Here is a 13,231-nt window from a genome sequence, read left to right as displayed (position 1 = left end):
ATGGAGGAAGCAATGGCCATTATTGCTCCAATAGCATTTGACATGTTTTTGCCGCAATTTTTTTTCTTGTGTTTTTCGAAGTGCTGAAAAAGCATTAAGAATGCTTAGTAAATGCCCATGAAATGGTTATTGGGTAAGTGATGTAAAGGAAACGATCTGATTTGAGGCATGGTTAGGTCATGATGTGATAGCAGGCATTTTTGTGATTTCTCTGAAAGATGGATTTCTGTACTTTGATTTCTTTGTAACTTGGCTTGGTCCAGCTTAACTTTGCCGACTCAAGAAGCTTTGCCGCTGGCAATAGTGCTCAGTGTCTCTGCTCCTGCTCATCACTGTCAGTATTGCTAGCTGGCTTGATGCTTTTGTCCGCACACAGAAGCAAATAGTGTTACCATATGGCTGCTCTGTATAAACAGGAAGTGACTGGAGCTGCTCTGTCCTAGTTCTCTTTTTCCCAATGCATTCTGGGATACATGAACCTCTGCTGTCTCTTTCCCAGCACCAATAACACTTTATACATTTTTCACTAACTATAAATGCTATAGAGGTGCAATTAAAGCTCAGTTATAGCACTTTACCTTAGAAATTATTGGAGGTGGCTGATGAGCGTCCGTGCCTCATGAAAATGACATGCTACTTGATTTTTAACACAGTGCAGTGCAACACTATGGTTCCACTCGCTTGTACTGCACTGTGTGGTGCCCATGTAATATTTATGGCAGGCTTTGAAGAACTTATGAGGCTTTAAAATAGATGCATAAATGCATGTATGAATGAGCCCTAATAGAGTATGACATTCACACATACTTTTAAACACAGAGCTGTTTGTAGCATACATTTGCAATTACATGTGGAAGCTGCAGGACTATGTCAAGGTACAGTACCCATCTCTGTATTATGTAGTTCTGCTCCAATCCGGTAATGCATCTGTACACATTAAAGTGATACTAAACCCAGGACCCTGTATTCACTATACCTGGTCTCCCACAGTACACACAGGGAAATGCAATTATTTTAGTAAATATAAACTGCTAAATACCTTTTCTCATCAGCAGTTAGAGCAGTCTTGTGACTGCAGCAGAGCACCGGTTAAAGCTTGTAGGAGTAGTTTTCTTCTTTCTGCTCTAGGAAGATGCGAAACCTCTGACCCCCTGTCTGGACAGTGATGATTGGCCCTGTGCTGATCACATGCACTCACCCAAGAAAAAAAAAAACTCTAGCAATACACACCAAACTGAGCATGTGCATGTGACCACGGGTTCCATCTGTATCAGGTGGTCATTTCAACGAGAGGAGGGACAGAGAAGAAAAGATCAAACAGCCTTTTTACACAATGCAGAGGATTAACCCCTTAGATTCCACAGTGAGTATAACAAGCATGCTTTACTGCATATACAGACTGATTTTACTGTTGTGGGTTTAGTAACACTTTAATTGCTTTCAATTCAGTTAATGTGTATAGATGCACTAATACTTGGAAGTTGCTTTTTTTTCCCCTTCATAAGAAGAGTGCTCCCCGTATTGAATGGCCTCTGAGAAAAAGAATGGGGAATGTTTGTTTTGGAATGCTCTTCCGCTATGTCATGTAGCTCCTTTACTAAACATGAGCTAAGTATTGTGTGCTAATGATTTCCTAAATATTTGAAACCGTGCATCTTTTTCAGCTCTCTTCTGGAAAGCAATGGCACTCTGTTAAAATTGCAAGCTATCTGACTTCAAGCAAATTGTCAACATTTAGCCCTGGTTCACACACACATGCATTCTGAAATCCCTGTGTTTTCTATTGTGATCAGGCATGCGGTTTTGTTTGACTACCATTGTGGTTTCAAAGTGATTTTTAGCACAGTTGCGATTTTGGAGCTGCTTTTTCTTACACGTTTTCATTACATACATAAGTTGGCCAATAAAGGACCAATTCAGCATTTGAAAGCTAGAGTATTACATTAGTTGATCAGGGATGCTTAATTTTTTTTCTTTATGTTAAATTCCCAGCAAGGCGGCAACTTGGTCGTCTGTACACACCTTTACAAAATTTTTCAAGGTTGCTGTTTTGGCATTTGCAGATGCTAGTTTTATCCGCAACATTTTGCAGGCTGCTGTTTAAAGTTTTTTGCCTGGGACTTTTCTGGGTTTGTTCTGAGTCTTGGCAGATTTTGCCTGTTTGAATTCCTTGGTTCTTGGCCCACCCCTCCTATAGGGCACTGCTTTGGGACTTTCTTGTCTGATAAAGAAATATGGAGAGGCTGTGTCCATCAAGGAATACAAGAGAAAATTACATTTTTTGTTACCATAAAATCCCTTTCTCGGAGTTCCTTGACAGACACAGCACTCACCCCTCTAATTGAGGTTATATTTCTGACACTACTTTGTTGCAAACTGGATTGCCTATGGCAGAAAGGGGGTTTTATCCCTAGAGAGGACTGCCCATAGGAGGTGCTGAGCTTTTCCTGCCTAGTGTCCTACTCCTGTAGGTGGTGGTATAAAACCATGTCTGGACAAGAATTATGGAGAGGTTGTGTCCCTCAAGGAATTCAGAGAAAGGGATTTTATGGGAGTACAAAACATCCAGTTTTTCTCTTCTTTCATTGAGGCTGTGCATGTCTGTCCTGAGGTTTTTTGTTTTTTTCTCAGACCATGCACCACTTTTGCTGCCTAGCTCTGGACTTGTTCTATTTTATCAATACCAAGGTCCTGGCAGATGCTCTTTGGACCCTTGGGATCATCTAGACCTCCTGTCTCAAGGGCCAGTGTCACTTGCAGCTATTGTCGCTGGCTTTGACAGAATGGCTCTTGAAGCCATGGTCCTGAGGGGCAGGGCCCTTTCTGATTCAGTGATCCCTAGAAAAGTCAACTTCTCATGAACCACCATGTCGCCTGGAAGGTCTTCTTTGTCTGGGGCAAAGAACTTCATCCTATAAAATTCACCACCAGTTGTCCTTCCTCCAGTTTGGTATCTATCAACATTTGGCCTTCAGTACCATTAAAGAATAAATCTCGGCTTTGACTGTTCTGTTAAGGCCTTTGTTTAGCTAACATGTTTCCCTCTCTTGTATATTCTTGGGATCGCAAACCCGTTCTTTCAGATTTTCAGATGGCACTGTTTGAATCTATCAGGAATATTTCTTTACAGTTTTTATAGTAAGGAAAAAAAAAAGTACTGCTCCAGCCCTCAACCTCCATATGCTAGAATAAGGTGCTGGCTTGGAGTCTTCCACACACAGCACAATATAATGCCAAGGACAAGCCAGGAAGGGAGTCATGTGGCCTTGATCATCTGTTTAGGCTCGCCAGATGATTAAAGTTTTGCCTGTGAAGAAATGTGTACCTTTTTTTTTTTTTTTTCCCCCCTTTAGATTATCCTGAGTGGTATACCCTTATCTGGCTTTACCTGTAGGGTGAATTTTCTCGTTCCAGCGATGTCCACAAGAGCCTTGGCTCTCCAGGGACTCTAACTCCTGATTGGCTGAGGCAGCAAGTGGGAGCCATTGGCTCCTGCTGCTGTCAATTACAGTCAGTGAGCCGGTAGGGGGCGGGGCCGAGCCACGGCTCTCTGTGTGAATGGACATGCAGAGCTGCGGCTCGAGAGCATGCCTGCTTGGGTGCCCCAGAGCAAGCAGCTGGAGGGAAGGGCCTGGAGTTCCATCAGGGGACCTGAGAAGAGGAGGATCAGGGCTGCTCTGTGCAAAACCACTGTTTTGTTTTCTGTTTTAAAACAAGACTTTAATATCACTTTAATCGTACAGTACAAGACACAGGTGTTCTTAGACCACAGGTTATTTGCTGCTAACTTCAGGTAATTGTCAGGTTTTTATTGCTTTCTTGTCACTTTTAAGAACATTTCTCCCTACTTCTATTTTTTCTAAAAGGACCTGAGAATTTTGTAAAGTTCCAATTTATGAGATAATAAACCTTTCCGTAGAGGGGCAATATTAAGCCTGGCTATACAGGTATATAAAAATTTTGTCTCTTGTTGGAAATACCTTTTATAGCTTTCTTTTAACACCTCTCTGTATGCTAAAGGTCACAAATCATTACCTAAAATGCTGGATAGTCATTTCAACATACATTGACACTCTAATAAGTTGTACAACATACTGTATTATAGTCGGCGGTTGTGGGGTTTTGGGTGTTTTCTTTCTTCAATGATTTCCTGTGTGCCATTATACACTGAACTGAACTAGCTTATATTGCTTATATTTATATTTCTTATTTTTCAGAAGATTCTAACAGACAAATCAGTGACCTCAAATTTAAACTCACCAAATCCACACAAGAAATAACTGCCTTAGAACAGAATGTAAGTTTTTTTTTTTTTGTTTTTTTGTTTTTTTTGTGTCTTTTTTAAGAAAGAAGTACACATCCTGGGTATTAAAAATTTTCAAATTGCCAGTATTTGAATTTTGTATAGATGTAATATCCTGGTGGTGTTCTGGCAGAAAATGCTGTGTTATGATTCTGAAACATTTTGAGCCCAGATTGCACTCCCTTGCAACTTACGCTTCTTGAATCCTGTGCTTCTTCCATCCTATCAAAGACCTTCAATGAGCTATTGTACAGGAACAGGGACCATGATAGATTATTGGCATTATCAGCAGTCTTTAACAGTTACTTAATAGTAGGCTTCGTGTCCTTTTGAGCACATTTTGTACCTAATGGATTGCACTTTACTTATGAAATGCCGTAATTGATGAATCAGGGGTAAGGTAATGCCTGATATCTAAGCTTCTACCAATTTATTTGTCAGATTATTCGGCTAGAGAGTCAGTTGTCACGATTCAAAACGTCTGCAGAAAATGCTGAAAAAACAGAAGATGAATTAAAAGCTGAGAAACGAAGATTACAGAGGGAGGTAAATATTGATGTTTTAAGTGTTTTTATAGTTACTTCCTTTTTGAATGCTTGAAAATGTATATACGATTATGTTTAGCTGAAAGCCATACAGTAGAGCAGCGGTTCTCAACCTGGGGGTCGCGACCCCTTTGGGGGTCGAACGACCATTTCCCAGGGGTCGCCTAAGACCATCGGAAAACACATATTTCCGATGGTCTTAGGAACCGAGACACCGCTGCAGTCTCCGGCGATGTGTGGGCGGGATGAAACGCTGCTGTCACCCGGCCACACCTCCAAGATCGCTCAGCAGCTCCGCCTCCTCGCCGCTGATTGGCCACCGGAACTGTAGCTCAGGAGAGGCACACAGGTGGCCAATCACCGGCGAGGAGGTGGAGCTTGGAGAGGAGGAGCCAAGCGGCAGCGCGCGGACATCAAAGAAGACCGAGGGAGCGAGTGAAGAGGAGAGCGGCCAGAGAAGGAAGACAGCTGACAGGTAAGTGAGAGAGCGAGCCCAGGCTGGAGCAGGGGTCAGCAAGGTAAGTATCATTGGTGTCAGTGGGAGGAATAGTGCCCCATCATTTGTGTCACTAATACCAACGATGGGGCACTATTCCTCCCCCCACTGACACCAACGATGGGGCACTACTCCTCCCCCCACTGACACCAACGATGGGGCACTATTCCTCCCCCCACTGACACCAACGATGTGGCACTATTCCTCCCCCCACTGACACCAACGATGTGGCACTATTCCTCCCCCCCACTGACACCAACGATGTGGCACTATTCCTCCCCCCCACTGACACCAACGATGGGGCAGTATTCCTCCCCCCACTGACACCAACGATGGGGCAGTATTCCTCCCCCCACTGACACCAACGATGGGGCAGTATTCCTCCCCCCACTGACACCAACGATGGGGCAGTATTCCTCCCCCCACTGACACCAACGATGGGGCAGTATTCCTCCCCCCACTGACACCAACGATGGGGCAGTATTCCTCCCCCCACTGACACCAACGATGGGGCAGTATTCCTCCCCCCACTGACACCAACGATGGGGCAGTATTCCTCCCCCCACTGACACCAACGATGGGGCAGTATTCCTCCCCCCACTGACACCAACGATGGGGCAGTATTCCTCCCCCCACTGACACCAACGATGGGGCAGTATTCCTCCCCCCACTGACACCAACGATGGGGCAGTATTCCTCCCCCCACTGACACCAACGATGGGGCAGTATTCCTCCCCCCACTGACACCAACGATGGGGCAGTATTCCTCCCCCCACTGACACCAACGATGGGGCAGTATTCCTCCCCCCACTGACACCAACGATGGGGCAGTATTCCTCCCCCCACTGACACCAACGATGGGGCAGTATTCCTCCCCCCACTGACACCAACGATGGGGCAGTATTCCTCCCCCCACTGACACCAACGATGGGGCAGTATTCCTCCCCCCACTGACACCAACGATGGGGCACTATTTCCCCCCCCCCCGACCCCAATGATGGGGCACTATTCTCCCCTCCACCACACTGACATCAATGATGGGGCACTATTCCTCCCACTGACACCAATGATGGGGCACTATTCCTCCCCCCACTGACACCAACGATGGGGCACTATTTCCCCCCCCCCCCCGACCCCAATGATGGGGCACTATTCTCCCCTCCACCACACTGACATCAACGATGGGGCACTATTTCCCCCCCCCCCCCGACCCCAATGATGGGGCACTATTCTCCCCTCCACCACACTGACATCAATGATGGGGCACTATTCCTCCCACTGACACCAATGATGGGGCACTATTCCTCCCCCCACTGACACCAACGATGGGACACTATTTCCCCCCCCCCCGACCCCAATGATGGGGCACTATTCTCCCCTCCACCACACTGACACCAATGATGGGGCACTATTCCTCCCACTGACACCAATGATGGGGCACTATTCCTCCCACTGACACCAATGATGGGGCACTACTCCCCCCACTGACACCAGTGATGGGGCACTACTCCCCCCACTGACACCAGTGATGGGGCACTACTCCCCCCACTGACACCAGTGATGGGGCACTATTCCTCCCACTGACACCAATGATGGGGCACTACTCCCCCCACTGACACCAATGATGGGGCACTACTCCCCCCACTGACACCAATGATGGGGCACTACTCCCCCCACTGACACCAATGATGGGGCACTACTCCCCCCACTGACACCAATGATGGGGCACTATTCCTCCCACTGACACCAATGATGTGGCACTATTCCTCCCACTGACACCAGTGATGGAGCACTACTCCTCCCACTGACACCAGTGATGGGGCACTACTCCCCCCACTGACACCAGTGATGGAGCACTACTCCCCCCACTGACACCAATGATGGGGCACTACTCCCCCCACTGACACCAATGATGGGGCACTACTCCTCCCACTGACACCAATGATGGGGCACTACTCCTCCCACTGACACCAACGATGGGGCACTACTCCTCCCACTGACACCAACGATGGGGCACTATTCCCCCCACTGATACCAACAATGGGGCACTATTCATCCCACTGACATCAGTGACGGGGCACTATTCCTCCCACTGATACCAACAATGGGGCACTATTCATCCCACTGACATCAGTGATGGGGCACTACTCCTTCCACTGACACCAATGACATGGCACTACTCCTCCCACTGCAAAATTACAGTTATGAAGTAGCAATGAAAATAATTTTATGGTTGGGGGTCACCACAACATGAGGAACTGTATTAAGGGGTCGCGGCATTAGAAAGGTTGAGAACCACTGCAGTAGAGTTTTGGGTTCTGAAAAAAGAAAATAAACATTTTTCCAAAAAAAATAAAAAGCAAAATAATGGCTTAAGTCAAAAAGGACATAGGATCTTGGTTCAAAAGATGAAATTGTTGAAGCTTAAAAAAAAATAGAAAAAAATAAATAACGTAATATGGAAGTGTTGTAGTCAGGGAACTGCTTTGACTGCTCTTGTGGCATTTGGAAGTACAGTATTTTCCCCAAACTGTTAATGTGTCTTGGGATTTGATTTCATCTCTAGAACAGCAAGGTGAAAAAATGGACATGGATTTTTTGGCCATGTTACCTATGCAGCAATATAGAACTAGCATTGGGTAAAATCCTGTATATTAAACCCTAACAACTTATCTAATTTGCTCCCTTTTGGTTTGTAAAATATACCATACAGAACCCTTCTCCTTATATGGTATGGAAATGACAGAAGTGCTCTGTAGTCCTAACACCCATCCTGTCCTAGGTGACAATGCTTCTCCTCCATAAATAGTGTAGTGAGTGAACCTGGTCATCCTAAGATAGGAAATGTGCTACTGGCAGGATCACCAGGTAAAAATAAAAAAAAAAAAAAGTCTGAAAAAAAAAAAAAAATAGTACAGCCATCATATCTGAGGACTGGTGAGCTGCAGTATTTTGGGTTCTTGGTTATAGATACTCCATAACATACAGGATTCTTGTTTATATCTGGAGACTCAGGAAACAAATCTGACACCTGTCTCACTCAGTAGTATTAAAGTTTTTTTTTTGCCTGCACTGCATGGATTAACTGCTCGTTTTGCTCTAGAGGAGAGAACAACGGTGATATACTCACCTGACCCGCCAATCTTCCCCGCACAAGCCTGGGCCCTTCGGCTCCTGCCCTCCCTCGGTCCAGCGGTTTTGTAAATGGACTGTCCTGACATCCGCACTCTCCACAGCCAGGAACAGTCCACCGTGGGGGAGCGTTGTTTTTTGGAGGATTGGCAGGGTCAGGTCAGTGTGAATTTTGTGCTCACCCATAGAAAAAACAAGCAGCTGATCCATAGATGGGGGCAAAGCCCCATCGCATAGTGAAAAATGTTTATTGAACGGAGTTCTGCTTTGTTGCAGCTGGAAGATAAGTGGTCAGTAGTTGTTTTCTTGAAGTCCACTAGTTAAATAGCTGTACCTTAAGCAGCCTACAAATGTCAAAAGGATCATGTCTTAAAGACTTGTTTTCAGTAAATGATTAGATTTGATTGTTGTAGGTTACAATGAACCCTATGATTGATGATGGAGCATTTGCATTTAAAAGTGTTCTTAAGGAGAAAAAAATAACACCTGATAAGTGGAAACTGGATTTTTGTATCCTAGTCCTGATTTGTGTAGCATTGTGAGAGGTTCATTTTAACAACTTCTAAAAAATTCAACATGGACAGCTTCAGTTTTGAAGACTGTCTTGAATATATATATTTTTTTTCTTATATGTATCTGGTGAAACTTAAATGTGATTTCTTACAGAAGTGCAGTTACATTTTCCCAATTTGGCTTTTTTTCCTCTAAGCTTTTGTAGAGGGAGTTTTATGAGGGTAACAGATCAGTATACAATATTTTTTTTTTTTATTTAATGGATTGTTTTCATCTTTCTTTCTTATACACAGCTCCGTACAGCCTTAGATAAGATTGAAGAGCTTGAAGTAGGCAATAGCCATTTGGTAAAGAGGTTGGAGAAGATGAAAGCCAATCGAAGCGCCATCTTATCCCAGCAGTGACTTCTTTTGCGGTGGTTGGAACATGTGAATATAGCTAAAGAGCACTTGAAGTGCCATTTTCCCAGTCTTCTGCTTCTGTCAAAATGATGAAAACCAGCAGTATGATGGAGCCATGAGACAGAACCAGAGGCATCTATTGCCAATACATTATTTATTAAATCCATTCACTGCCTGTGGCAATAGCAATGCAACTTCCATTTAAATAAACATTCTTGACAATGTTTCCCCTGTGGCACCAAATGTCAGGGGAAGCACAAGCCTGCCGAAGCAGGTGACTCCAGCATCACAGTGTGGTTTATCTTGAATGACAGAGAAGCAGAGCCTTGCCATAAACACGGAACAAGGACCATCCTGGTAAACAATCATGATGGAATTGGGATGAAAACAAGACAGATTTTCCAAGTTTTTACACGCTTAAACATGCAGTCTCCTTTATTCTCTAACTCCTAGAATTTGACAGTCACAAATAAAGCTATTGCAAAAACATCATAACCTTACAGGTTAAAAAAAACAGTACTGCAGCAGAGAGGCAATATCTAAGGCACTGTACATTTTGACAATATACTAATGTTTTTGTACCTTTGCTGTGAAAATAAGCACAAAATGAAAAGGTGTAAGGTATTGGGAAACAAATGCACAGCAGAGTTATGCTACCTGTTGGCATATTGGCTGTGTCATCCTGCATGGCTACCTGCTGCTTCAATTCGTCATCATTCTAAAGAGTTCAGCTACAGAATTTCTGTGCTGTACAGGAGCATCAAATGTGCCTCACTGTAAGCAGGCCCTTATGAGGACAGTGGTGAGCCCAGGAACAGAGTGCTGGTTTTCCATTGTGGAGTGTGCTACTGACAAAAACAGATGCTGTATATGACTTATGAAAAGTTCTTGTCACTCTTGGACTTTTTTAAGACACTTGGAATGTTCCTATTTATTATTGTGGGAGGAAGCAATGCGGTTCACAGGAGGAAATTTGCAGATGCAAAAATCACCCAAAGATTAATGAATGTGTGTATGTGCGCATGTGTGTGGTTAATTTTTGGAGACACAAGCCATTGCAACACAGACTTAAGTCACAGAATGTGTGTGCTTTTCCATTGCCATTCTTTTTTGGGGAAAGTGGCCTTATCTGACTTGTGCTGGACTCTTGATGAACAAGCATGAAGCTAAAGCTCTATCACCACTTCAGTCGCTGGAGTTTTCTCTTTCAGGGTTAATAAAGATAAATGCTTCAAAGAATAATAAAGAGTTAACTCAAAATTTAGATATGCATCTATTCTTATTTAAGAAACTTGGATCTGGTAATTGTCTAAGTGCATGTCTGTTGATCATGACGCAGTAATAGACTAACAAGGTAAGTGGAGTTAAAAAGTTTTCTTATGTAGACCATAGCCGGGTCATTTATCGGCCGAATTTTCGCCCGCACAAAAAAATCGGCCGATATTCACACCGTTAGTGGGGCAATGCCGTCTGCCGTTTTTTTGTGTATCTTCTCGCTTCTTTTTATTGGTCATGCTGGAAAATCCACGAAAAATGCCCGTTTTTCATAGACAATGGTGGCGGCAACGACTCATTTTTCGTTTATCGGCCAACAATTCTGTCTATGGCCAACCTTAGAGTTTTATGTTAATCATGCATTTAATAATAAGCAACCAGTCATATATCTGATTGTGCCAAAGATATTTCATTCTAAATGACCATTAGCCACAGCTAAGGAAAAGAAAGATACAGTATATTCATCCATACCATCAATATATTGAGCAGCTGTATCATTACATGAATTGACAAAATAAGGGTTGATGTAACAGATGGTTCTGACTTGAGTTCTATTTTATCCCCCATATCCTTCTGTTTTTTTGTTTTTTAAAGGAATACATCATGAAGAGATGCATGAAAGATTAGTGATTACTTTCTCCTGTATACAAAATGGTATGAGCTCTTACCAGACAGTGTTAAGCTCATTCGTGGTATAAAGACCTTTTGAGCACTCATTGGTATTACCATTTCACTCTTTGCTTCCCTAGCTGAATCTTCCTCTCTAAAGTTTTCTATTTTTTGGGTTAGTGTAATGCTTTCTCTTGTCAAGGGGTCAGAGTATACAGCTGTATTAGTGTATTTTCACTTATAGCATTCACTTGTTCTCCTAAAGCAAGCAGGCCTACAGGTGCTTGGATACCCTCAGGACTTATCACACAATGCTATGTACTGGTAGCACAAGAGTCTGAGCAAAAGGGTAAAACAAAAGATCCCCATGGTACATGGAAAATACAAATGCCTACAGAAGATGGCAAATACTGGTGCCTATTCAAAGGAATGTAGTAACCAGGAAAGAGGTTAACTTCTGGTATCAGCCAGATGCATGATCAGTAAATAGGCAAAGTCGCTACACAGAACAGTTAGATCTGATACAGGCTAAAGACAACTAGGGGGACATATGGGCAAACTTCTCACAAACTCCGGTGCAAGGCTTTGTGAGGCATAAATCTGGTGCAAGTAGTAGCAGGGGCAATAGGAGGCATGCAGGAACAGACAGGCAAAAAGCTGTGCCTGGTACAGGATGCAGAAAGTAATTGCTGTGGCCATACTGCCAGGGAAGAGGACTCTGCAGTCAAAGAAGATTGAGGAGGAGACCAAGATGTGGACATTTTACATGAGCAACAGGACACAGAGCTGCAGCCACTTGAGTCAACATAACAGCTCCAGGAGGTGAGCAAATCAGAGTGGGATACAGTATTGCTAAGAACAAAGGAGCTGCAGGGAGCATGACGGAAAGGTCTTTACATTTAGGACCACATTGCTATGTGTTATTTCCTAAGGGACACTGCCAAATGTCAGAGGAAGACATGGGGAAACCGTAGAGAAATACTCATTCAATGTAGCTTGTTTTTTTTTTAACATTTAAAACCTTCCACCCATAAAACATAAAATCACTGCTACATTACTTGATGTGTTTTCTATCATATAGATTTCCTCAGACATACTGAATGAGAAAGCAGTTAGACACACACTGACAGAGAAGGGTTAAACTGTCTCAGATAAGTCTTTTAATTAAATAGTTTGATTATAAATATTATGTAGCAAGTTTCCTTTGTGTGTGGGTCATGTACTTTATATTACTATTTGAGGACTAATTTCACTACATTCTTCATATAGTTACTGCCTTTAAATATCAATATTCTTGTAACTCAAATACCGAATATCTTGATCATACAGTACAGGATACAGGCATAGTTTTTAATGACTGGGTTATATGATGCTTCAGGTGACTGGACAAAGGCAAACAGAACTCTTAGAACCCCTATATAATCCCTCCCACTGACAGCTATCCTCATTTTATTGCCTTTGTCCATGGGTGATAGATGCCTTTTTTTTTTTTCCCTCTTGAGGGAGTGTTTGTTTTGGAATTTTGTTATCTGATTGGGTGCTTGCTACTTCAGCTAATGGTAAACATTTATGGATTGGTACCCTATACATTGGAACCATACCCAGATCGCTTTGTAGGATAAAAACACGCTTTTGGCCTGTATCCTGCATCGCTTCAGGCACTGGATCCAGTGTTTGGCGCTCCTCCTTATGCTGGCCATACACTGATGGAAAATAGTTTGAAAGAGCGTTTGATACACTCAGTTTGAAACGTCACTGGGCTAATTTCGATTATCGAAATGCAAAGTTTGACCACTTGCCCTCCTGAGGATTTACCACCCTTCCTGACCAGGCCTCTTTTTGCTACTCGGCGCTGCACTAATTCAACTGATAATTGCACGGTCATGCAATGCTGCACCCAAACAAAATTTACGTCCTTTATTCACACAAATAGAGCTTTCTTTCAGTGGTATTTGAT

General features: G+C 43.4%; 1 protein-coding gene across 2 annotated transcripts in view; it reads left to right on the top strand.

Annotated features, from left to right (window-relative positions):
• The window catches only part of LRRFIP1 (LRR binding FLII interacting protein 1), a 185,363-nt gene extending 174,709 nt beyond the window's left edge, over positions 1-10,654 (top strand). Inside the window, exons 24-26 of one of the 2 annotated variants that reach the window (XM_089672419.1) lie at positions 4,221-4,297; positions 4,745-4,849; positions 9,283-10,654. In XM_089672419.1, the coding sequence (XP_089528545.1) occupies positions 4,221-4,297; positions 4,745-4,849; positions 9,283-9,393 (293 nt within the window). In that variant the 3' untranslated portion in view covers positions 9,394-10,654. Of the gene's footprint in view, positions 1-4,217; positions 4,298-4,744; positions 4,850-9,282 lie in introns of both variants that reach the window. The other variant, XM_089672418.1, reaches the window with a different exon arrangement.
• Positions 10,655-13,231: the final 2,577 nt, after the last annotated feature.

This window comes from Staurois parvus, unplaced genomic scaffold (genome assembly GCF_062004578.1).
Source record: "Staurois parvus isolate SC_StPar_1 unplaced genomic scaffold, SC_StPar_1.0 ptg000011l, whole genome shotgun sequence".
Classification (NCBI taxonomy): Eukaryota; Metazoa; Chordata; class Amphibia; order Anura; family Ranidae; genus Staurois; species Staurois parvus.
This window is presented reverse-complemented; position numbering and strand designations above follow the sequence as displayed.